Source organism: Misgurnus anguillicaudatus, chromosome 5 (genome assembly GCF_027580225.2).
Source record: "Misgurnus anguillicaudatus chromosome 5, ASM2758022v2, whole genome shotgun sequence".
NCBI lineage: Eukaryota > Metazoa > Chordata > Actinopteri > Cypriniformes > Cobitidae > Misgurnus > Misgurnus anguillicaudatus.
In genome coordinates this window covers 32,837,078-32,864,817 of record NC_073341.2, presented here as the reverse complement: position 1 = coordinate 32,864,817, position 27,740 = coordinate 32,837,078, and the positions used below count along the sequence as shown (strand labels likewise).

General features: G+C 37.3%; 1 protein-coding gene across 8 annotated transcripts in view; it reads left to right on the top strand.

Moving 5' to 3' along the window:
- Positions 1 to 27,740, top strand: part of cacna1ea (calcium channel, voltage-dependent, R type, alpha 1E subunit a) — a 185,371-nt gene that overhangs the window by 83,542 nt on the left and 74,089 nt on the right. For all 8 annotated transcript variants that reach the window (XM_073868041.1, XM_073868045.1, XM_073868048.1 and 5 more), the window contains 2 exons: positions 1,111 to 1,216; positions 1,705 to 1,844. In XM_073868041.1, coding sequence (XP_073724142.1) covers positions 1,111 to 1,216; positions 1,705 to 1,844 — 246 coding nt within the window. The remainder of the gene's footprint in view (positions 1 to 1,110; positions 1,217 to 1,704; positions 1,845 to 27,740) is intronic.

The window sequence follows — 27,740 nt, the reverse complement described above, 5'->3', positions numbered from 1 at the left end:
GATTCTCTGCTCTCATATGCTGGGGGGCGTGTCCGGTGTTGGTGCTGAAACCACAGCAATACATTTTTAACATTTATAATGTGTTTAGAGACATTTTTCTGAAATAACATTACACAGACTTTCTAAACTATTAAACTTTCAAAAATATTAAAAGTAATCTTTATGAATTATAATTGCTCAAGCCAAGGAGTTGACACTAGAGTTCTTTAACTAGAGCTCACCCAAGTCTATTGAGCTGAGCTGAATTTAATTAAAATGAAGAGAGAGAAAGAGAGCGACTTCCCAAGAGATCTGCCCCCTATTTGCCTGTTCAGTTTGTACTAAAATCTCTCTGTCTTAAGCAGATTTGTACTCTATTATTTACTTACACGGTTTTTCATCCACACACACACTGCCCACGCTGCAAAATCTGACGTATTTCTGCGTACATGCAAACCAGTACTATCACAGGTACCAGAGCAGCTTGTAAATTTGAAGTAAGTAGCTTCGTTTTTTCAGTTATTGGGACAATGACGTTCACATACACATACACTTTTAATATGGGTTCGATTCCACACTGATAAAATGTATACTTTGCAGTGGCGGCCGGTGACTTCTTTTTTGAGGGCGCTCGATGCGAAGTTCGTCACAACATCTATGTAGCCCATCATGTGTGTGGTTCGTAATTTCAAAATATGTGCGCGTCGAGCGATCCTATGTGCATCACGTGTTTTGTCAAAATAAGTGCCTGCTGCTTACGCGTCTAAAGGGTTTATGATAAAAGAGATGCTCGCGTTTGCCAGTTACTCGCATAATCTCATGCGTAATCAGAGTTTACTGTTAAGGGAGTGTCTTGAGTGTATTTTGTGAACGTAAGCATCTCTTTTATCATAAACGGTTTTGACGCGTGTGCAGCAGGCACTTATTTTGACAAAACACATGATGCACATGGTTCACATGACGCAACAAACACATATTTTGAATACACTAGCAACACACACGACACTCCGAACACTTATTTTGAATTTGCACCCCTCGAATGGGCAGTCACGAGCCGCCACTGTTACTTTGTAATGCACAATTCTGCATATATGCATAAAAAGTGTCAATTTCTTAACTTTTCTGTTCAACTCCGTTTGAGTACATGATCCTGGCCACCATCATTGCCAACTGCATCGTTCTGGCCTTGGAGCAACATCTGCCCGGAGAGGACAAGACGCCCATGTCAAAGAGACTTGTAAGGACACATCTACAAACTGCTCATTGTTAAGTTATTCCTCTGAAAAGAGAAAATCTAACTAAAGCATTTATTATAGATAAAATCATTTTGGTTTCCTCATCCTCTTACGAATGTATGTTTAGCAATTTGTGTAACCTGAAAACCTAAAGTCATTCTGGACGAGTCTAGGGACTTTAAATGGAGCACAACCTTCTCTCCCCATCTCTGTTTCTCCTGTTCTTTCCTTTGTACACTTTGTTCTTGACAAATTTATTCAGACTTCAGTTTCCTTTCCAAAGACTAATTATTCCCATAGAAAGCATGTCAGTATTTTATATCTATGACATATTTCTAAGAAATTCTTGTTTTAACAAAATATCTGTACTGTGGCCCTTATAAATTCAACTTAATTCGCTGTTAAGACCGCATGCGTTCCTTTTAACACAGTTTTTAAATAATGTCTGTCACATTTCTTATTCTTATGTGTTCTGTTATTTTTCTCCTAGGAAAAAACAGAGCCCTACTTCATAGGAATGTTTTGCTTCGAGGCTGGAATAAAAATCATTGCCTTGGGATTTGTATTCCACAAAGGCTCGTACCTGAGGAACGGCTGGAACGTCATGGACTTCATTGTCGTCCTTAGTGGGTGAGTGACAGGTGGAGCTGTCTTCTGTGCAAGAAACGCAACAATTTGCAGATGAAAATCTTTCAGCGGTTGGACAATCTTTCTTGTTCAATTTGTCCCAAAGCTTGAGTGATTTTGCTTGAACATTTTGCTCCCATGTGTGCTCCCAGTTTTGCTGAAATGTGCAGGACTTTTGCCTTATTTTATCAGTCAAACTTTTGATTTAATCATTTGTGGTAACTCTCAGACCAGACTGAGTGGAGAAATGAACAGCACTTTGCAAGCACTCTATCACCAAAAGCAGATATTGCTTTACCGCGGTCAAAACCGCAGTGTCAAGAGGAGCTCTCCTCAGGGGAACGACTATTGCTGCTTTCATTTCTAGAGTAAGCCTTAATTTTTCAAGCCCGAGTCAGGAGCAGAGGCCATTCACATCAGTACCATATTGTTCTTCACCTGTGTTTTTTAGTGATGAGAGTGAACAAATGGGGTTTTGATATTGAAATGAATATAGGATTATTCTGGAAAGTCTTATTACTCTGGGTTTGTGATTATTCTTAAAGTCGACATGAAACTGAGTCTCTCTTTACTTTATGGCAGGGGGGCGGGGTCCGGGAGAAGATCGCAGCGATTAGCAATTAGCAACATGACCCAACTTCAAACAATCCAATCAGATCTCGATGGACAAATTCAAATCCAGCCTTGCCTTATTTCATTTCAGAAGCCAGTTTGACTCGGATATAAGTCACCACGGGGAAAATTAGGCAATCAATACTTCCGTTTCATGGCGACTTTAAGGGGAAGTCACACTAGACTTTGAGCATGCAAATATTTTTGGGACCTTTTTGTGAATATGAGCGGGCAGCGCTTCGTGCATCTTTGCTTTTCAGTAGAGAAAAAGATAACGCAGTGACGTATTGGTTTTCTACTGGTCACATGTCTCCACGTGATATGAATACAAAGGTGAGAGTTCATCAGACTTTAACTTTGGTACGCAGCGAAATGTGAAATATCTTCGCATGAGCTCGTGTTTTCGGTCTGATGCATTCACATGCGTATAAATGTAAGTCAATGGAACGAAAAGTGTAATGTGACCGTGTCTTTGGTATTATTTCTACATTTTTGGACTGTACAGTTGTAATATATGGGTTAATGTTCGTATTCGCATATTTATAAGGTTAAAAATTTTACATTTGTACTAGGGATGCACCGAAATGAATTTTTTTTTCAGAAACCGAAAACCGAAAAAGAGGAAACCAAACTGAAACACAGAAAGAAATTATTATGGCAATTATTAGTACAATTACATTTATTGCTATCACTGTGTACTAACTTTACTAGGGGTGTGTGACGGATCACAAAACTCGGATCACATTACAGTTTTTGAGGCACGGATTATTTTTTGGATCAGCAAAAAGGGAGTGGGAAAAATCTAATAACAAATAAAGAAATTGCAAACATTTATAAAAAAAGAACAAAGTTGCACATTAATAAGGTCTGAAATTAGCATTAGGTACAGAAATCAAATTAAATGAATCATAACACTGTCTTTATTGTAAAAAATAAACATAATTACTTTTTTAGAGCTACAGAAGTGATTTCTCTTTGTCTTGGGTTTTTTGATTAACATTAATGACACAGACTTAATAGGTTAATTGAGGTTAATGTCTCTTTAAGACCAAATAAGCACAGACTTGTTTCTGACTGTAATCTATAAACAAATGTTTCTATTAGAAAAAGAATACTGTGGAGATAATTTTGTTTATATGTGCCCTGTCAATAACAGAAAGATTTTATGTTCGCTTGTTTTGAAAACGCGTCTCTAGACCATAACTAACAGGGGGGCACTCGGCTTCCAACGGGGGGCACGCAATAGCAACAGTAACTTGCAAAAACAAGACATTAAAACAACAAATACAGCAAGCACACACTCATACAACTACAGACTGTCAGCTCATTTCCCGTATAAAGTGCAAAAGACCACAAACTATGCGCAAAACTATTGAACTTTGACCGCGGCGTAAGCGCAAGCTGAGCTCCGCTGCGCTCGCGCTTTGCTCGACACAACAACAAACCGCCCTCGCGCGCCGCAAGCCATTGAAATGAATGGGTTTCATAGCGCAGCGCACACCGCATCCTAGCTTTAAAAAAGCCGCTTTTACCATAACATTTTATTACATTACAAGTCATGAAACATTCAATGTTTAATTTATTTTAATTATTCTTGATATATATTAAAGTAAAAAAAAACTTTGTACGCCGGCCCTGTATAAAGGGCACTTAAACACATGTGCACACAGAAACCGAGGGCGAATCCCAAACAGCGCAGCATAAAAAGTCACTCCACATAAAAACGTTACGTTGTTTTTCATTACTTTATTCGCAAAATATATGTTAATGGACTACAGTATGAGAAACATTAGCGCAACTCTCTCTAAAGTTTACACATTAAGAGTTCTGATCTTTGAAGGACATACTGTGACATTCAACCGCTTAGACAAGCACATGCAGGTTGTGGTTTCTGTTTGCGTCATCACAAAATTTTGGCCGTATTGTTTCGGTGATAAAAGTCTTTCGGGCGAAAACCGAAAATGCTCCTTTGGGCCATTTTCGGCCAAATATTTTCGGTGGCCGAATATTCGGTGCATCCCTAATTTGTACAAAGAAAGGACATAAAACATATGATACGCCAGTCCTCCTCATTCATTTAAACTCTGCATACTTTTTTGTCGTTTTATTTATTGGTTTCTCAATTTTTTTGCTATTTTTTATCATTGTCGCTTGGGTTTATGGTTAGAACAACTTTTTGTTACATAAAAATGACATCCTTCCTAACCCAAACCCCAATTCTAACCCCAACTCCAAGTGACCATGGCTTAAAAACAGACAAAAGCATGGAGAAACCTGTATATTAAATAACCTCCTTAACACTATACCCAAGCGAAAATGGTTTAAAAAACAGAAAAAAAATTAAGAAACCAATAAATAAAACGACAAAAAAGATGCGCTGTTTAAGTGAATGGGGAGGACTGGCGTATCATATGTATTTACCGATTTTCACACTTCGTGCTATTTATACACATCTACATGAGACTGGGTAGCCTGAAACATACAAACAAACATAAACAATAGCAACCCAGTCTCACGGAGTTGTGTATAAATAGCACGAAGTGTGAAAATTGTGCAATGCATACGCCAAATTCCACTTTGGCGTGCATACTGCATATGATTAGCCAGTCCTTCCCATTCACTTAAACAGCGCACCTTTATTTGTTGTTTTATTTTTTGTTTTCCATAGTTTTTTTGCTATTTTTTACCATTGTCGCTTGGGATTAGGGTTAGAACAACTTTTTGTTATATAAAAATGAAATCCTAACCCAAACCCCAATTCTAACCCCAACTCCAAGTGACCATGGCTTAGATATAGACGAAAACATGGAGAAACCTGTATATTAAATAACCTCCCCAAATCTCAAATCTAACCCTAAACCCAAGTAAAAATGGTTTAAAAAACAGAATTTTTTTTAGAAAACAATTAATAAAACGACAAAAGATTCGCCGTTTAAGTGAATGGGAAGGACTGCTGTATCATATGCACGCCAAAGTGAAATTTGGCATATGTATTGCACGATTTTCACACTTCGTGCTATTTATACGCATCTAAATGAGACTGGGTAGCAAATAGTGCTTGCATCAGTGTTTGGCATTGATTCACTTATACATAAAGAAAACTTGACAGTTTTTAGCAATTGTACAAAGCGCAAAAATATTAAATGAGCACTCAGGCTGTTTATGATTGGCTGTAACATTTGCTGTATCATTATCAAAGTGCATTATCAAAAAATAGTCTCTAGTTGTCACTGAGGCGGTACCCTTTTAAAAAGTACACCTTTGTACCTAAAGGAGTCATATATTAATATCTTAAATATACATACTAACACCAAATTATATATATTAGGAACTTTTTAAGGGGTACTGCCCCAGTGACAGTGTGTAGTGTAAACCCCTTGAGAAGAAAGCTGGAGAGAGAGAAAGAGAGTGCGAAACACACACAGATGTTCACACAGCGCAATGCAACGATATACATCAAATATTAATGACTGTCATAGTGTTAAAGTACAAAGGGAGATGGGCTTCTTACAGAATTTTACATGATTCCAGTTCACTTTCATTATTGATGAGCTCTGGATCTTTGTCTGGTTTAAGAGAGAAGAAAAACGAGAGGAAGATTTTAACTTCTCCACCTGAATGTGAGACATATACACCTGGTGATAATGCACGTCAGTGAGTACATACAGTCGTGACCGAGTTGTTAATGGACTTCATAAAAGAAACTAATCATCCGCAGAGACCGCACAGGAGCAGCGTTGAGGTCTCGTAATCGTAAAAAATTGAGTTGGCAAGGACAGGGTGTAATTAATATAATTAATATCAGTTGATGCACATCATAGCTCAAAGTGTCTTTCAACACATGCAACGAGGATGTTGTAATTTGAATGCATGATTTTACAAATCTGTAGTTTTGTGTTCGGTTTGTTGTATTTTTTTAGGCATTTTTGGCTTTATTGCATAGGAAAGAGATGACGGGGAGTATTAAGGTGAACAGGACTGGGAAAAGACTTTAAACTAAAAGCTAGAATTGAAACTTGGCCTTCTACGTGGACAGTTGTATAGTTGTATAGTCTCCTAATAATATATCATGCAATTTGTATTCTGGCTGGGTTTGGAAAGGTCAAAATGCTTGACTTGACTTTAACGCTGTAACCTGACATTTCTCTTTGCTTTTGGATTTAATGCATGTGATAAGACTATATGAGAACAGGTATTCAAAAAGAGACATTTCTTTTTGAAGGGGGAGTATGTGAAGAGTTTATGTTTCACACCTGCTCTGTTTTTCTATTGTTAGTTTTCATACAGGTATATTCTGTTATCAAAGCCTCATAGTCTCATTAGGAGTTTAGTGAAGATTATAAGATTTGGGGGTATCAGAAGATGAGTCATCATAACTTATTAGATTTTAATGAAGTCATGTGCACACTAAGAACAAAGAGAAGGAACGGATAATTAATGAGAGAGAGAGAGAGAGAGAGAGAGAGAGAGAGAGAGAGAGAGAGAGAGAGAGAGAGAGAGAGAGAGAGAGAGAGACGAGAACAAAATGTTCATCATGTGTGACATCATTTTTACTACAGTACATTGAAAATGATCTCTTTACAGAAACATTGCATACTGTTTGTTCATACATATTAGATAACCCAACATTAATATAAACTCACAATGAACAATACTTTTACAGTATGAAGTGACATGAAAGCTAGTGTTGCAGTCAAGACCACCTAAACTGAGACCATGTCATGACCAAGACCAAGACAGGTCGAGACCGAGACAAGACCAAGACTTTAAATGGTCAAGACCGAGTCAAGACCAAGACCAAGACAGGCCGAGACCAAGTCAAGACCAAGACCATTGCAAGTCACTGCATTAAAACACTTATGAATATGCATATGATTAGGCACTTCTTGTCTGTGTGTGTGCATGTGTGTGCATGTGCGTGCGTGTGTGTGCGTGCGTGTGTGTGTGTGCCCCATCAGAGAAGTTGATAAAATAATTAAAGGCATTGCAGATATGTGGGAATTTAAAATAAAAGTGAACAAACACTAAAGAGCTGAAATCAACTTAACCATTTATTCTGAACTGTCTTTCCATGGCTTGCCATCCACTTAACACAATGCAGGTGTCTTTAGTAATAAAATTAGAAACTTAAACAATGCTTAAACAATGCCAACATCATATTCCAAACCTGAATAAACTGCATAAAATTAATGATAAAAAATGCAAAAAATTATTTTCAAGAAAAAATGTTCTTAATATTTAGGGCCCGAGCACACCGGGGTGTGAGGACCCTATTGTTCTTCAAGGAGTTATTATTATTATTTTTTTTCTTTTTCTCCGACTTCAGCGGGACTTTAGAGGGCCTAAACATACTAGAAAACTCATGAAATTTTGCAAAGATGTCAAGAGTGATGAAAATTTACATGTTGTGTATGATTTATAATTAGGCGTGAGAAAATTGCTCTATATCGACACCTAAAAATTTTAAACGAAGCAGCCATCGGACTTTGTTTGACGTACAATTACGAAATTCGGTACGCGTCTGTAGCATGACAAGACCTACAAAAAAGTCTCTTAGAGCGAAGCCGTAAACCAAACAGGAAGTCAGCTATTCTGAGTTATTTTTGTGATTTGGGCGCAGTTTTTGTCATTTCCAGGCGTCATACTTTAACTAACTCCTCCTACAGTTTTCGTCGGATCATCTTCATATTTGGTGAGTGTCATCTTAAGGCCTTTGTGATGCTAAATTGCGAAGGATTTGACTCTACGTAAAAATTTGTGTCGGTTCTGGCACAACAAAGTTTGATGTTTTCCAATGAAACAGGAAGTTGCTGGAACTCATGCATACAATGTCCGATCTGTCCCAAATTTCACATGATTGCTAAGAGTCCTGACCTGAACACATCTAAATAACAATTTTCATTTATAGCCATAGCGCCACCAGCTGGCAACCTGAAGGAACATGTTTTAGCGCCACTTTCAAATATTGAATGAATCAGCCCTTGGACTGTGTTTAACTTACATGTACGAATTTTGGTATGCTCATGTATTATTACAAGCCCTACAAAAAAGTCTCTTGGAGCAACGCCCTACACCAAACAGGAAGTCAGCTATTTTGAATTATTTCTCAGATTTTGGCTCAGTTTTTCTCATTTCCAGCAGTCATACTTTAACTAACTCCTCCTACAGTTTTCGTCGGATCATCATCATATTTGGCGAGTGTCATCTTAAGGCCTTTGTGATGCTAAATTGCGAAGGATTTGATTCTATATTAAAATTTGTGTCTATTTCGGCCAGCCAAAGTTTGATGTTTCGCTATGAAACAGGTTGCTAGAACTCAGGCATACAGTGTCCGATCTGTCCCAAACTTCACATGATTGCTAAGAGTCATGACCTGAACACATCTACATGTCATTAGTCACTTATGGTTATAGCGCCACCAGCTGGCAACAGGAAATGACATGTTTACAATGATTATCCAATGTCTGATCTGTCCCAAACTTCACATGATTAATAAGAGTCCTGGACTGAACACATCTACATGTCAATAGTCACTTATGGTTAAAGCGCCACCAGCTGGCAACAGGAAGTGACATGTTTACAATGATTATCCAATGTCTGATCTGTCCCAAACTTCACATGATTAATAAGAGTCCTGGAGTGAACACATCTACATGTCAATAGTCACTTATGGTTATAGCGCCACCAGCTGGCAACAGGAAGTGACATGTTTACAATGATTATCCAATGTCTGATCTGTCCCAAACTTCACATGATTAATAAGAGTCCTGGACTGAACACATCTACATGTCAATAGTCACTTATGGTTATAGCGCCACCAGCTGGCAACAGGAAGTGACATGTTTACAATGATTATCCAATGTCTGATCTGTCCCAAACTTCACATGATTAATAAGAGTCCTGGAGTGAACACATCTACATGTCAATAGTCACTTATGATTATAGCGCCACCAGCTGGCAACAGGAAGTGACATGTTTACAATGATTATCCAATGTCTGATCTGTCCCAAACTTCACATGATTAATAAGAGTCCTGGACTGAACACATCTACATGTCAATAGTCACTTATGGTTATAGCGCCACCAGCTGGCAACAGGAAGTGACATGTTTACAATGATTATCCAATGTCTGATCTGTCCCAAACTTCACATGATTAATAAGAGTCCTGGACTGAACACATCTACATGTCAATAGTCACCAGTGTTGGGCAAGTTACTAAAAAATTTGTAATTAGTTACAGTTACTAATTACTTCTTTTAAAAGTAACTGAATTACTCTACCGGTTACTGTATATCAAAAGTAATTAGTTACTTAGAAAAGTAACTTTTAAGTTACTTTTATGTCTGCTTTTTAAATGTAAATATGAACAGTACTGAACAGTCAAACAGTAAAATGATATGGATGGGCTATTTTACACGTAAGACTCTAATATATCACATACTGTAGGAGCCTATTTTGCTTTAGATTCAACCTTTGAATATTTTTGTTAGAAATTATCTTAATATTTAAACTTAGTTTATTTATGTATATAATTTATACCATTTAGACAAATATTCTGCATGTTTACAAAAATATAAAATGTGTTAAAATTGTGTAGTGTCTCTTCAAAAATTTGGAGACAATTGTGTCAACATGTCAAATTTTCTAAAATAAATTATAATTTTTCTGATTTCATATTTATTTTAATAAGTTAGAAACGTCTCCGCTGTGTCCTGCTGACAGGCACGATGCATGTGCAGCAGATGAGGCAAATTATGGGTCCTCCGAAGGTTAGACCGTCTCATTTCAGTTCTCTTCGCGAACTTCTGAGCGCCTTGAATGGGCAAGTGCTCACCTTTTATTGCATGCTTAGTAGGGTGCAGCACTTGAATTGGAACACAGCTTGTGAAGCTTGCCACAGGGACTGCGCTCTTTGGTCATATATTGTTTGTTTTCTGTTGGATTTAAATGATACACAGGATTAAAGGAAGATATTTACTCAGAAAACGGAGTAGGCTACGTGGATTGTTTTGTCGGACGGACACAGAGCGAGTGGATTGTTTTGTCAGATGGACACAGAGCGAGTGGATTTTTTGTTCGGATACGGAGAGACTGAAACTAAAACTAAAAGCGAGCTCACACATACTATGGAGTTTTAACACGGGTGTACACCGCAGTGTGAATATTTTAGTGGAAACAACAATCGCGGATCGTTCTCTTCCATGAAGCCGATGTAAACATCTAAGAATATATGATCATTTCTTAGATTTATTACCTTTGTGGACTACAAATGCAAGTTGATGTTATACTGCGATTGCTTGGTGAAGATAATTTACAAACATGAGACCGGATGGATTATGACTTGCGCACAATTTTTAAACAAAGGTATGTTGTCCCGTTTAGATTTTTCATGTTCATTCTATATGCACTGTCAGCTATGATGAAGTGTAATGAATCATTGCGCCGCCAACTACAGTCCTGCGACGTCAGATATGTCTTGTCTATTTTTTACAAAATAGAGTAACGCGCGTAACGAACTCATTTAAATTTCAGTAATTGTAATTGCGTTACTTGATTAAAAAAAATAGTGGAGTTACAGTAACGCGTTACTCCCATCACTGATAGTCACTTATGATGCCAATAGTCAGTTACGGTCATAGCGCCACCAGCTGGTAGCAGGAAGTAACATGTTTACAATGATAATGCAATGTCAGATTTGTCCCAAACTTCACATGATTGATAAGAGTCCTGGACAGAACACATCTACGTGCCAATATTTACATGTAGTCACTCATACACACACACACACACACACACACACACACACACACACACACACACACACACTCGCTCACTCACTCTCTCTCTCTAATGCTATCTTACACGATGCTACCTCGCTGTCATTTGTAATTAGCAACAGGAAATGTGGCACATTATACTACACTTTTAAATGGTTCACCTATGTTTACATGCTTAAATGCCTATTTACTACTGTTCCCTTTAATTCTTCTCATGCCACGGCGTGGCGGTGTCAGGTGTGCGAGGGCCCTTCCATCACTGCTTGCAGTTTTAATTTTGTCTTGTTTTCAGAAAAAAATCTAAAAATTCTTAAATTAAGATGTTTTTTCTTGATGAGCAAAACTACCCAAGAAGATAAGTTTAGTTTTTAGACCAACAATATCAAATTTAAGTGATTTTGTGCATAAAACAAGCAAAAAATCTGCCAATGGGGTAAGAAAAAAAATCTTGAACCATTTTCTTAAACACTAAATTCAAGAAAAATGTGCTTACCCCATTATGCACAAAATCACTTAAATTTGATATTTTTCCTCTAAAAACTAGACTTATTTTTTTGGGTCGTTTTGTTCATCAAGAAAAAGCATCTTAATTTAAGAATTTTTAGATATTTTTACTGAAAACAAGACAAAAAAACTAAGATTTTTTTTCTTGAAAATCATTTTTTTGCAGTGTGCCATCAGCTGTGGTCTTGACCGGTCTTGATATAAAATTCAGAGTCCTCTTTGTCTGAGACAGAGACGAGACCGAGTAAAAATAAGGTCGATTCCAAGACGAGACCAAGACCTTTAAAAAGTGGTCTTGACACAACACTAATGAAAGCTTTACTCCTATTTTTGTTGTTACTAGGGCTCTCAATTGATTAAAATATTTAATCTAGATTAATCGCATGATTTTTATGAGTTATCTTGCTATTAAATCGCAAATTAATCACACATTTTTATCTTTTCAAATTTACCTTAATTCAACACTTTCAAATGGACAACACGAATGTGGACAAACATAGATGCTTTATGCAAATCTATGTTTATTATTAGTTAAACCATACTCAACATAGAGCATAAAGAACATAGACATGTTTCAAAGATAATAGATATGTTTTTAAAAAAAACTTGTTTGTCTAAGGAACACACTGACTTTTGGGGATTTTAGCTTATTCACCATATCCCCAAGAGTTGGATAAGTGCATACATACCCTTTTCATCTCCGTGCGTCCCATAACTCTGTCTGACGCACCCACCGCTAGCCCAGCTCAGCACAAAGACTTGAAGTAAATGGCCTTTTCCAAAGCGTTTTTCAAACATCGTGGACTCCGCCTTTAAAACCGAAACCAAAATCTCAGACACACAAGTTAATGGACAACAATCCTTTGTGTATTAGTTAACCATTTAGGACAGTACAGCTCTTAGAAATATCTTGGTGATGTCACATAAGAAGAGCATTTAGGTGCATCCTTGAAATATTTTGAAAATTGCAAAAGCAAATAGTTTCCAAACAATAATTAATCATCGTGCACCTTAAAAACAGGAATCTACTTTGTGAAAGAAATCAGATACTATTTAGATTTTATGTTGTTTGTAAATATACATAGGCTAAGCCTCCCTTTGCTTTTGGCAGGCATTTTTGTAATTGTGGCATTGAAGCATTTGTGCTCATGAGCTCTCAGCTTGTCCTAGTGTCATTTCCAGTGGCACCGCATTCAATGTTATCCAAGCTTGCGGGCGTGCTTTTGTGCTAGTTATCGTTCCCCTGCTCTTGAGTGAGCGTTAACAGCGCTGTGTACAGGAAGTACAGATTAGCGCAGTATGGTGGTGTGGTGCACAAGTCTGATTGTATAGTCACTGTGAGTAGGTGGATAAATGGGTTGCCAGTCCTTCCTTAAAGCCTATTATCGGCTGGCTCAGGACTCTAGTTATTTACATGCAAATGGAGTTTTTGCAATCCTTGGTCTGGTTGCAGTCAACATCCAGCTCCCAGAATCTTGGGGAATGAGAGCGCCTCATCCACAGTGGCGTTAATAAGCACTGGTGTCTACCAGTTACCCGCCCCCTCTTTAAGCTGTGGGCATAGTGTACTCCCCTCACACCCTCAGTGTATGCCCGAGTGTCGGTGCCAAATATGGAGTGCTTCCTTCAAGAGCCTGATAAGCACGGGTGTCAGCATCTCTTAATTTTAACCGTAAATTGTTATTTATGTCCGAATGATTTTGTGAACAATTTCGTCAGCAGATACTTGTTTAAAAAGGGCCAATGTTTGAAAGCAATGCATTATGCTATCTGTTTGGACCAATATTTACTGTAGTTATTGAATCCATCTGTTATAAATATTAAAAAAAACAGACGCACAGAAAAAAACGCGCTTGAGTCTAATTATCGCTATCTTTGCCTGCCTGGTGAAAGGCAGTAAATAAGCTAATGAGATTGGCCTGTTTCACATAAACCCAGCGGCAGCATAATTATCATAAACAGCTTTTGATTATTTGATTGATCAGTTTAAATGGCCACGCCCCGTCTCCTACGGTTGTTGACACTAAAAAGCCGCAGCACAGGGCTGCTGTAATTTCTACAGCGGAGCCCTGGATTCTGACAGGAGTTACGATTTCGTCTGCCGGGAGCCTGTCGGAGCACCGCGGAGGTGTCCGTGCCCTAACAGGACAGACAGCTGTCATCCGTGCACGGCCCCCCCATTGTTCTAGCATGGCTTTACATCTATGCTATTTTTAAGATGCGCAAAGCTAGAAGGGACAAGGCAGGGAGAAAAGATCTTGCCTTAGTTTTATCGCAGCATAGTGTGACAGGCTTGCTGGAGGAAATCCAGCTGATAGATTCATAATGAGAAGCATCCAGAGACACCATCAGCTGGACCAGTAGATAGCTTCTGGCTTGTGTTTTGGGAAACATATGGGCTGCATATTCACATTCAAATGATATCAAAACACTGGTGTAAAATATTGTTTGTGTTCTTGTTAAACGATTCCAGAGAACACGTATAATGATAAAATGTATTACTTGAATGCACTGTAAGTTGCTTTGGATAAAAGCATCTGCCAAATGCATAAATATAAATATTGCAAACACTTTAATTAGGCTATGGGCACATGATATTGGGGTCACCCACATGCATTTTGCTGTATTAATATATAGTTGCAATTCTGTTAGCAGGATCTGATGTTAAATAACAGTCAACTATGAAGGTTCCTGTATTCCTATATTTATATATGTGGCGAGGGCTGGGCGATATGGCCAAAAAAATTATTAAGAAAATGTTTTCCATATCAGTCATTATCGATAATTATCATGATAAATAACAAATCTTTATTCCTGTCAAATTTAAAGGCAGATTTTTGCTCCTGAATGAAAATTGTAAAAAGTACTTTTTATTCAGAACATGACAAATACAAATACTAAAATCTTGTTTTAATGTTCAGGCATATGTATTAAATGTAAATATATTTGTTATGAAATCAACACATTTCTGAAACACAAGAAATCATCATCATCATCATTTAGTTTTATTTGAGCATCTAATACATAAAATCAACAAAATAACAAATTTCATTACAATACAAGTAAAAAAAAGAAAAACAAAAAAAGAGAGAAATAAAGAAAAAATAGAAATGATGCTCAAAAGGGGTAGGTAGAAGCTTAAGCTTATTAACACCTACCCCCTTTTATACCATTAAGCCACAATTACATTTATTAACCAATAAGACAGTCGTCACATGTTTATGCTATCCTGTTCCAGTGACTGTACAATCAACAATAATTGCTCACAATACTTCTATTAAGACATGAAAGAAAAGAAAAAAAACTCTTCAATAAGTACAAAAAAGCTAGAGAAAGAAAACATTGCCTGTAACAAATAGTCACTAATCTAGCTCTATAACGTATTCCACTTCCACCCTAAGACCATTCTTCCGTCCTATACTTAGACAATATTATTTGTTTATACTTTGCTTTAAATTGATGAATGGATGGGCACTGCTTAAGGTGGGAGCTCAGGGTATTCCAGAGTCTGGAACCACACACAGACACACACATACTTTTCCTTGTCGTTCTAAAAGAAGGTACTTTAAAATGGGCATAACCTCTCAGATTGTAACAGCTATCCCTTTCTGTGAATAATTTTTGAATATTTGCTGGTAAAAGAACCCGATTTGCTTTATATCCTAATTGAACAATATAAAAATCAATTAAGTCCATAAATTTAAGCATGTTACTTTGTAAAAACAAAATATTTGTATGTTCTTGATAACCTGCCTTATGAATAACTCTGACTGCACGTTTCTGGAGTATTACCAGGGAATGTAGGGAACTCTTATAATTAATTCCCCAAACCTCAATTCCATAAGTTAAATATGACAAAATAAGACTGGAATACAATATATATAGCGCCTTATAATTTAAATAATACTTTACTTTATTTATAATTGCAATATTTTTTGATATTTTTCTTTGTATGTGTCCAATGTGTGATTTCCAGCTCAATTTACTATCTATCGTGATTCCCAAAAATTTTATTTCTGTTACTTTTTCTATTCTAATACCAGTTATGCTTATCAGTAATTCAGGATTTTCCTTGTATTGGCCAAACATAATCATCTTTGTTTTATCTAAATTGAGTGACAATTTATTCCAGTCCAGCCATGTTTTAAGCTTAGCTAATTCCTGATTTACATCCTTTATAAGTTTATTATAATTATCATTAGAATAGAATAAGTTGGTATCATCAGCAAATAGCACCATTTTTAATAGATCTGATACTTTAAATATGTCGTTAATATATAAATTAAATAGCAAGGGAGCCAATATAGACCCTTGAGGCAGCCCACAAACAATGCTCATACATTCTGATTCATCGTCCCCCATTTTAACAAATTGTTGTCTCTAATTTAAATAACTTTTAATCCAGTTCCCCGCTATTCCCCGAATACCATATTTTTCTGCTTTTTGAGCAAGAATAGAATGATTGATGGTATCGAATGCTTTCCTTAGGTCTATAAAGATTCCCACAGCATATTTTTTATTGTCAACAGCACTAGTGATTTCTTCCACAGCATCAATAATAGCCATGGTTGTCGATCTTTTGGATCTAAATCCGTATTGCCCTTCATTAACTCATGTTTCTCAATAAATGTATCCAATCTATTGTAGAACATTTTCTCCAATATTCAATCAGCAGGCTACTGTCACTTTAAGACCCAAGACAGACAGTTTCAGTATACTGAGTAACATCCAGCTGTTTATGTTCACTTAAACAAGAAAGAAAACTTATTTCAATGATCACGCGTGTGTTATACATATACGAGCTATAAACGCGGATAAATGGATGTCAAGAGCGTCACGTTGCTGTGGTAGCGCACAATCATACAGTATATTCACTGCAGTGGTGGATCTGCTGTGTTTCCTGAATTTGTGAATGTCCTGTAAATATATCAGGTTAAAGCTTTGCGGATGTGTGCTGAAAGAAAATACAGTACACTGTACCTATTTTGTCTGCTGTGTTCCGGGCTTTGACGAACCCTGTTTGCGCGTCCAACATTACACAAACGGAAAATGCTTCCGCGCATTTGGATTCCGTAATTCCGTCTGCGTTATCCGCATCGCGAAAATCATAGGGCTCTACTAATAAATTAATAACTTGCCTTATCTTACTTCACTCCGTTAAGACTAACTGACACTATGATTGTAAACCAAAGCCGTTTCTCAATATGCGTTCTTGTCTGTACTTGCGTTCTTGTGGACTCGTGAAACGTCATCAATTGCGGCCCAAGTACTGTTCCAATTCAAAGTTCGCAGCAAGCCCAAGTTCACATAAAATCCCCGGATGTGTTCTTGATCCGCCCATTTTATCGAGGATGCATCAGAGAAGACTTGTGTGGACTTATGACAGCGAAGTTTCCCAGAATGCATTTCGCGTCAGGAGTTCGTTCTTCCGAGTCTGAACTTGCAAGTTCGAACTACGAAGGACACAAGTCCGAGTTTGGCGTACTTGGTATTGAGAAACGGCTCAAGAGCATGTGCCGCATCCGGAAGTGCTTGCGTAACATTACGCACAGTCTTACCCTGGCTTTACACCAGCCGCGCTTGAGGCGTCAAATTCGCGTCTACCGCGTCTAGTTTGCCGCTTGAACATTTTGAGTTTACTCGCTTCATTCGCGCGTAAAAGGCAGTGCGTGAAATTCTAGTCTTTGAGACATTCACGCGTAAATTTGCATCATGGGAGGGGCTTCTGCGACTCCGTTCGCTTCCAGTAATCACGTCACTACTAGAGCAAGCTCCTGATTGGTTAACGCAGCATGTTTTTCTGCCAAAGTTAAAATTTTTCAACTCACGCGTTCGCCGTGGCACAGCTCAATTTGCGCCATTCGCGCAAACTAGACCTGTAAATGTAATATGAGCTTTTATTTTCACAGTTTCTCTGCCAACTGATTTAGTCGAGCGGAGACTTTTATGCGTTACTTTGTGCTTACTTCCGCATGTGACATTTCTGTTTCACACGCAGAGACATGCGCACATGGACAAAACCATGAGAAAGACGGTTAAGGTGTTGACATGCCACGCGAAATCGGGGTAATAAGCAAAAATCTACCTGTGCCGATCGGTTTTTGCTTACGCTGTTTATGGGCTTTCCCCGATTAAATAAAACCGTTTTATGCGTTTACATGACCCCACGTGCTATCAGTTTATTAAGCATAATCGGCATAAGACTGTGCATGTAAACGTACTCACTGATATTACTGTTATGTATATTGAATTTCTGTCAAGAGATCCTTCTTAAAGTTGCACAATGCACCTTTAATTCAGCCCAGTAATAGTATGCCATCCATTTTTTGAACACATTGGGGTGGTTTCCCAGACAGGGATTAGCTTAAAACAGGACTAGCCTTAGTTTAATTAGGAAATATAGCTGGTTTTAACAAACATGCCTTACTAAAAATAATACTTGTGTGTATTTTGAGGTAAAGAAAAGTGCACAATGTATTTTAAGATATGTCAGTGCAGCAAGTTGTTTTCATTTTGGACAGCTCTTACATTTATTTTAGTCAAGGACTAGTCTAATCCCTGTCCGGGAAACTGCCCCAATATGATTTGGAACAGACTAATGCAACTCTGTCGATTGCAACTTGTATGAGAACATAAATGCGAATACACACGACCGTATGTGTGCCCTTTTATTTGTGCGAGTTAATTACAGTGCCTGTCTGCTAGCTGCTCTTTTATTGCACCACGTGATTGTGCATTACAGCTTCTTGTGGATAATGTGATCACACAGTCTATCATTACCTCAGCTGCTGATGTAAGAACAGCAGGCTACAGCTTTGACTATGAAACACAGATGCAACAGTGAGCAGGAACAGGGTGAACCTCACTGACACCCTCGAATTTCAACCATGTTTTATCTAATTTTATTATAATTGTGTAATTGTGGCACTTAGTCCACTGCATTGATAAAGCTAAAGGCTGAATTTAGAAGTTCAAACAACTCGGTTTTGCAAGTCAATTTAACCTACTATTTTAAAGTGCACCTATTTTATTGCTAAAAAACAATGTTATTTTGTGCATTCGGTATAATGGAGTGTGTTCGCGTAGTTCATGGTTCAAAAACACATTATGAACTGGGTGGCACAAAATACATTTTTGTAGCTCCTGTGTCTCCAATGCATTGATTTTGTACAAAACTCATCAATTTGAAAAGCTCTGTGTCCCTGATTGGCCAGCTAATCTGTACGTTGTGATTGGCCTGAATATCTCTGATATCAGCTGGAAATGTGATGTTCCTTACCATATTTAAAAGATTCGGTCGCAATGCTAACAGGAGTTAACTTATAGGCTGTGAATCAAAGCGGGAGGAATTATGATGATGTCGGTCTTGTCTACATCACCAATCCCAGGAAGTAAATTGTTGGCTACAATCCGTGTGTTTTTTGTAACACAAGAAAAGAGATTTATGTTGGAGACGATAACGCCCGTCATCATTTACTTTGGGGTTTGTACCTTTTGCATATCATTAACATGTACTAATACACACTTACACACCAAAGGTAGTGTTAAAACATGAATCAAAAGATAGGTGCTCTTTAAGTTTTGGCTTGTAAAAAGTTCATTTTAAAGTTAAAGTAACATAAAAATAAATGTTGGTTTGACAAAAATGTTTTTAACTTTTAAGACTTGTTAGATTGGATCACCTCCGCCTACCACTATAAGTCTATAATATCAGAGCATACACTGTTAGAATAAAAGTAAATAGCTGTCAATGGGATGTTAGCCTTGTTGGTTGTAGCTGGATGGTTGATTTTTAAGGACTGTCAGCTGTCAGCTTGATTGATGTATAAGAAGGGTGCAGGGGCCTGAGATTGAAGTTCGTGTCCTAAGGTTGTCTTTTGATGTATTGGTGATGTTGGTTATGGTGCTGCAGGATTCAATCTGCTGTTATTATCAAAGGAAAACACCACAGTTTTTAATATTTTAGTATATTTTTACCTCAACTTAGACAAATTAATACAACCCCTATCTTTATTCAATGCGTGCACTTAATATTTGTACAGCGCATTGTGAATGTGTTAGCATTTAGCCTAGCCCCATTCATTCCTTAGGATCCAAACAGGGATGAATTAAGAAGCCACCAAACACTTCCATGTTTTCCCTATTTAAAGACATGTTACATGAGTAAGTATGGTGGCACAAAATAAAACTTGGCATACTTGGAGTAACATATGACTACTCCCCCTCTCGCTCAAACTTCCGTCAATATTACTGCGCCCTAGGTGGAAGTGCTGCAAACTAAGTGCTCTTCCGCTATACAATAAAGTTCTTATATTTATCCGATTTAAAAAATTGCCAAGTTTTATTTTGTGCCACCATACTTACTCGTGTAACTACTCATGTACTCATGTCTTTAAATAAGGAAAACATGGAAGTGTTTGGTGGCTTCTAAATTCATCCCTGTTTGAATCCTAAGGAATGAATGGGGCTAGGCTAAATGCTAACACATTCACGATGCGCTGTACAAAGATTAAGTGCACGCATTGAATAAAGATAGGTATGTATTAATTTATCTAAGTTGAGGTAAGAACATACTAAAATATTGAAAAACAGTGGCGTTTTCCTTTGATAATATCAGCAGATTTTAAATAGGGAAATATGGAAGTGTTTGGTGGCTTCTAAATTCATTCCTAAGGTGTTTTCCTTTAAATGCATCTGATAAAATAAACAGAAGCATTCTCGACCATTTTTATTGCGTTTTCTGACAGTATATACAAGTATTAACTTTGTCTCTGATTTTCTCCTAATATTTGTTGAAAAATGAATATGGTTGACATAAAGAATATATGGCTGTAAAATAAATGCACCTGTTCTTGGACCAATTTGATACATTTAATAATTTCATAATGAAATCTGTCTTTTGATAGTATTGTGACATGGGAAAAATATAATATCTAGACATACATGGACAGTTCATATCCACTGGGTGAGTCACTGTGAAACTGAACATATTCGACGTCTTTTTATTTAATAGAAAAGAAGTGAATGAGTGGTTGTGAATTCATGCTGAATTTGCTGAATGTACCATGGTCAAGTGTGAGAGCGACTGATAGACTGTTTGCTTCAGCTGAAGTTGGTCTGTGATATTGTAATGGGCTTGTGCCAGCGCTGTTGTCTGGAAAAGCGCGTAGGCTGGTGTTTCTTGCCAGCAGCTGTTACTTTACTCCTGTACAGTATAAACTGTGTCATCACATTAAAAGGATAGTTTTTAATGAATGGCTCAGTTTTCAGCCATGGTCAACACTCATAAGTGTATATGTTTACAATATCTTCATATTATTTATTTTATTAAGCATTAAAGATAGTTTTCTTTTTCTGTTCTTATTTATCCTTAAGATTAACTTAATTTTTAAAGGTGCACTTAAATACATTTTCAGTGATGTACACTATGAGATGGGGACTCCGGTCATATCAGTAGCATACATTTTTTATTTAACACAGAGCATGAGGACTTATGGGTGGGTTTCATTTTATACTGTTTTATTTGGCTTTGAGCCATGGTGCATTTGTACCATCAATGCAAGTATTACACACCTGTTCACTGTACTGTAGATCAGTGGCGGCTCGTGACTGCTCATCCAAGGGGCGCAAATTCAAAATATGTGTTTGTTGTGATCCTATGTGCATCACGTGTTTTGTCAAAATAAGGGCCTGCTGCAAACGCGTCAAAACTGGTTATAATAAAAAAGACGCTCACGTTCTCAAATACACGCAAGACACTCCCTTAACACTAAACTCTGATTACGCATGAAATTATGTGAATATCTGGCAAACGCGAGCGTCTCTTTTATCATAAACCCTTTAGACGTGTCTGCAGCAGGCACTTATTTTGACAAGACACGTGATGCACATAGGATCACTCAACGCGCAGAACAAATATTTTGAAATTACGACCCACACACATGACAGGCTGCATACATATTGTGACAATATGTGAAGTCACCGGCCGCCACTGCTGTAGATAATTATCTTCCAAAAACTTAAAAAATTTAAAATTTGTTATTTAATCATGCTTTTGTCCGTAAGAAATAGCTTTAAGGGGATAGTTCGGCCAAAAATGATATTAAACGAGATGCACATGTCCATCATTTTTCAAACGAACACATTTTCAGTTATTTTAGAAAATGTTTTAGATCTTTCAGTTAATCAAATGTAAAGTTATGGGGTCCACGTCCTTCAATTCCAAAAAATGTGCATCCATCCTTCATAAAATAAATCCAAACAGCTCCATGATGATAAACAAAGGGCTTCTGAGGGTAATCCGCACGCTGTTATTGTAGAAATATCCAAATTTAAAACTTTATAAAGAAAATAACTTCCGGTAATATTGGACAGAACACGTTGTTGTGCACCCATGTGTTATACTAACCCAGCAGTTGGGTTAAAACAACCCAGCATTGGGTCAATTTTTAACCCAGCTGTGTTCTGTCTGTAACATATTCCCTGTCATCTATCCTCACTCCGGACTCCACTACCCATAATCCTTTGCACCCCGTCAACCACCATCTTTGATTTCCTTCTTCACCTGTTCACGATTACCTGGACTCTGTACTTACCATTGTCTTTATTCTTTGTCGTTTCTTGTATATGTCATGTGTATTATTGCCTGTCATCTTGTTCATCGTTCCATTAAAGTTATATGTTAATTGTTACCTGTCGTCATCCTTGTCTCTCGTGTACACTTGTTGTAACAGAGTCCAATATTTACCCAGCATGGTTAAATATTGCTCTATGTTAAAAGGCTCTGCACTTTCCTTTTAAAACTGCAAAGAGTTGGTAATAGGAGCTGGTGTGAATCTGTTCTTTGGAAGTGTTAAAAGTGTCATTTCTGGTGATTTTTTTTATTACACCAGTGGGTGGTCTCCACTTCCTTTATCATCACCAGAACCTCCAGTTTTATTTCTGCTTTAATTAATCGCTTCTATCTAGCTTAGATGGCATCACTAGCATAGTCAAACTGAATCTGATGTGTGAAACCTTTAAAAAATACTCAAATCAACGTGTTGTATGAACTTTAATTTTGCATGCGCATGTGAAACTAACGCGTGCGCACATGAAACTATCCCGTGCGCATGTGATAGTTTCACGTGAACACGCAAAACTAAACTTTCGATTTGTTTACTCAAATGTCACCTTAGGGGCTCAGTAAAAAAGTTATTTACATGGTTGCATAAAAATTTTGAGTTAATTCAACTTAACTCTTTCCCCGCCATTGACGAGATATCTCGTAAATCAAGAGAAAACGCTTCCCCGCAAATGATGAGTATTTCCGTGTTTCCGCAATACCGCTATTATCCACTAGGTGGCGCCCTTCCGCAACTTTTTAAAACCGGAAGTATTGCCCTATGGCAAGCTGCTGCATGCCCGTGTCTGTTTTAAAGATCGCTCTGAATGGGATCTCTATGAAAAGTCCGTCACAAAAATTGAATTATCTCAGCTTTTTGCTCAAAATGTGGTGTTTTTGCAGAAACCTACCCATATTCAAAAGCTGATTACAAAAGAACTACTTTTTTTTGAAAGCAGAGGGTCTGTTATTTCATTTGGTATATTGTATGTTTATATATTTGAAGAAGAACATTTTCTTGAAGGCATTAAACTTTTGTGAAAATCATGAAAAACGCTGGCGCTGGCTGGCAACTTTTTTTTAAAACGCTGGCGGTGAAAGAGTTAATATTACTGTTTTACGCAACTTTTTTGAGTTAACTAATATTTTAAAGTCGAATTAACTCAAAATTTTAAGGCAACCAGGTAATTTACTTTTTAACTCGTTCCCCGCCATTAACGAGTTATCTTGTCAATTAAGAGAGAACATTTCCCTGCCAATGACGCTTTTCCTGACGAGTTTTTACAGTAATCGCTCCTACCCAATTAATAAAAAACTGAAGCAAAAACTAATTTAATTAATTTTAAACTCTATGTATGTTTTGATCATCATTCTGAATCTGATCTCTAACAAAATTCCTTTACAAAATGCAATTATTTCAGCTTTTTGCTCAAAATGTGTTATTTTTGAAGAAATCTACCCATATTTAAGAGGTTATAAAAAGAGAACAAATGAAGATAAGATGAAACTTTTTTTCCCGCTTTGTTTTCCTGGAAGGCATTTTAAATTTTTATGAAAATCACAAAAAAAATGCTGAGGGGAATGAGTTAAAGTTGAAACAACAAGTCTTTTTTATATAAGATTATTCAACTAAATTTAAGAAAATAAATAAAGCCTTGTCTGGTCAAAAATTCTGCTTTATACAAATATTTTATTACTTTTCAATTTATCATAATGTTGCTCTGTTAGAGTTACATTAAGGAAGGTTAAGCAAATTATTCACTGACATCAATGGTGTAGTGATGTCAACTCTTGCTGGCTCTTGTGTTTGACTGACAGATGCTGCCAACATTGTGTCTCTCACCTTTCCTCTACTCAAGTCTAAAAATCAAAGACGTTATACTGCAGAGATCTAATAAAGGAATTAGCAAAAGCATTGGATGCAGGAATTTTTCCTCATGCCAACTTCTGCTCGCTATTTTAAGTCATTCGGGGCGATGACCGTTTCTGAGGCCTGCAATTTTTGCATCACTGGCTTGGCACACTGACAGGATGGGTAATCAGAGGCTTAGACACTTTATCTCACTGTCTGTCTCATCTTTCTCTCGCTTTGGTATCTGTCATATGGCTCCATCTGGTAAAGTGAACCTTTCTTGAATGGTCTGTCGATCATATGAAAAAATTTCATTAACACTTTAAAGTGAATCAAGATTTCTTACACTTGCTTTTAGTGCAGTATCAATGAAACCGCTCTTATCATTATGACTTCACGACTTATGGTATTTGTTATAGCTGTTAGAGTTTAAAGTTAAAAGATTGGAGGTATATCATACGCTCTTAGGAAAAATTTATAAAAGCTGTTACTGGGACAGTACCCTTTTGAAAGGTTTTTATATGTACCATTTAGGTAGGGTCCCAATACGTACCCTTGAGGTACTACTAATATGCACTCTGTAGCTACAAATGTGTAATTTCTGAAAAGATACCACAACAGTGAAAGTTTTTTTACCTTTTTGTCTGGGAGTGAAGCAGTGCAATTATATAATATTAACCTATTAAAAATCCAACGTTTACATGGTATGATACCATCAATATGGTATTATCGTAGAATTCTAATAATAGTAATAATGATAATTAGCTGGCGATTTAGTTTGTTTCAAATTATATTCACTTCAATGAAAAATAAAGCTCACGAGAGGCAATGCAGATTGGGCCTGGGGGTTGCTATGGTGAGATCAGGGGGTGTGTCATAGAGCCAGATGGAGGGAAAATTTCGCCTGCTGTTGTGTGAAGTTGATTTTAAAAGAAACGTTTCAACTTCATAGGAACTGACATAACATACTTTTAAGTCAGCAAGGTTGTTACACAATGATGGTATAAACCAAAGGATGGGAATATTGTCAATATAGCAAACTCCAATAGCATGGACACACATACAGTACATTTTCAAATACTGGATCAGGATCTGATGATCTGGTATACCCTCACACCAGTGTCGATGAAGACAGCAACGCTGCCTTTGATATTTAGCATGAGGACATGGTGCTGAAACATTAGTGTTACAAAAACTGTGATATCCTCGCGTTGCTGCGTCCTTAACTTTGTTGCTTTGCATATTTGTATTGAACCATCCATGAGTCAGTATATCAGTGTCAGTGTGAATATTTACTGAATATTGAATGTCAAATATTTCTGTCTTGACTATCATTCTGTGCCAAGCAAGCAGCACTTCATCTGTTGCTGTTTTGATAAATTATTGATATTGAAAAACACAACTAATGCAATACAAGTTGTGCGTGTGTCCAAATTGTGAATTGTGCAGAAATAAGCACGTTCAAGAATGAAATACAGATGATGCACACTAGTCGAATTCTGTGCCAAATTTCTCTGTTGCTTGGCAACAATATACAGCTGACAATTAGGCTTGAAAAAAAGATTGTTGTATTATTAATAAAGTAATGAATGATTGCACTTTAGTATCTGTCGTCATATTGCTCCACCTCTTACCCATAGTAAATTCACTGTACGTGGTCTCCTGTAGGTTTTTAAATGCCAAACCGTAAGAGCTGTGTTCAGCGCTCTATCATTTTATTACCGGCTGCTTTATCACCGAACTCAATTCAGCAGCTTCGGTCAAGGGTTAAAACGCTCTGATTTGGCGCTATTAGCTCTCATTTGTAATTTATTGCGACTTTAGATGTCTTGACACTACCTCTCTCTGTCTTTATCTCTCTCTGTCACTCTCTCTCTCTTTGTCTGTTTCTCTTTGCCTGTTTGACAATTAGTTAAGTGTTTGCTCTTTACCCATGATGAATAATTGATCTACTGGTGTCTTAATGATTCATATGCCATCTGTCACAATGTAACGGCTGCATGTGTGAGTCAGGGAGCCATCAAACAGGCGTGGATCTGCGGCGGACGGAGAGGGATAATTATCCAGCAATGTCTGGCTAATATGAAATGTTATTATATCAACACCGTACAGGCTACAAACTGATAACATGAATGCAGTGTCATCAGAGTACCTTGAAGAGTGATTTGCATTGGCATATTTAAAATTAGCTTGCAAACTGAATGCTGTGTTATTTTATGCGGTGGCACTATTATGTATTTTACATTTACGTACATTTACTGTAGCTACGTAAGATTATATAGGCTGACATGCACACACAGGGTTTATATGGCTTAATTGAGAATAGTGGCGCTTGCTAAGGTGAAAATCACTATTACTATTGCTCACCGTTATGGGTTGAGTGTCTAAACAGATCTCTTTCTCTACTATACTGTATATGCACTGATTGCAATTTTCTTGACCGTTTACGATTTTCGGTTTTTCTGTAGGTATGACCTGCCGATACCGATTTCTACACTACTCAACAACTAGGCTACAACAAAAATACACTTTTCTTTAATAAAAAAAACTTTATTTCAATCATAAAATAAATTATTAAACATTGCATTTTTAAATTACAGGATCTTATTTCATTTGAACAGATCTTAGGGAGCACTCACACTATCCAAACCAAACCATCCACCAGAGCAATTGTCCCCCCTCCCTACTCCCCCAGAAATACGCACTCACACTTTTATTGATTCGACCCGAGCCCGCACTTTTGTCATTAGGATGTGATTGTTTTGAAAAAAGCAGGAAGTAAAGCACTCTCTTATCCAGTGGTGGCTGGTCAATAGGGGGCTCTAGGGCGCCGCTCCTCTAAAGTTGGCCAGAGAAGAAAGCTACTTTTACCAGAAAGTTAAATATATAGTGCAAATTAAAAGCGAGGTGCATGATTTCTGAAAAACACATTGGAAAATGGAGTCGGGCCGAGTACCAAAACACACTTGTAGCCAATCAGCAGTAAGGGGCATGTCTACTAACCGACATTGTTGCCTGGGTTGCGTATATGCAGGGCGGGTCTTTGAAAAGAAGGTCCAGATTCTATTGGGGTAGGGGCGTGTTTGTTTAGGTGATTTCAAGTATCAACATTGGCTTTTAGAGATCATGCACCCCGCTTTTAATACAAAATAAAATAATTTACTTTCAATGTTAGTCATGTTATCATTTATTTAAAAAAAAATCAAAACTGAGTTCATTGTGTGTGAGTCAAGTTTGTGTGTCTGGGGCACCACCCAAACAAGTGTGTATGTAGGTCAGTAAATGTGGTAAAAGCATGTAATGTGGTTTCAGATCCGCCTTGGGGCGCAGCATTGTGCGCCCCAAACTCTCCAACTTATGTGTAAGTGAATCAATATTGGTTTTTATGTTTTTGACCTCATGTGAGTGGATCGTTCTCAGGGTCTCATAACCCTGTTTCAGATTGCCATGTAACTGCAGATACAGTATTGATCAGCAAGTGAAATATCTTGAGATAAAAGAAAATAAGATTTTATCCTTACAAAATCACCCTTTATAAATGCATTTAGTT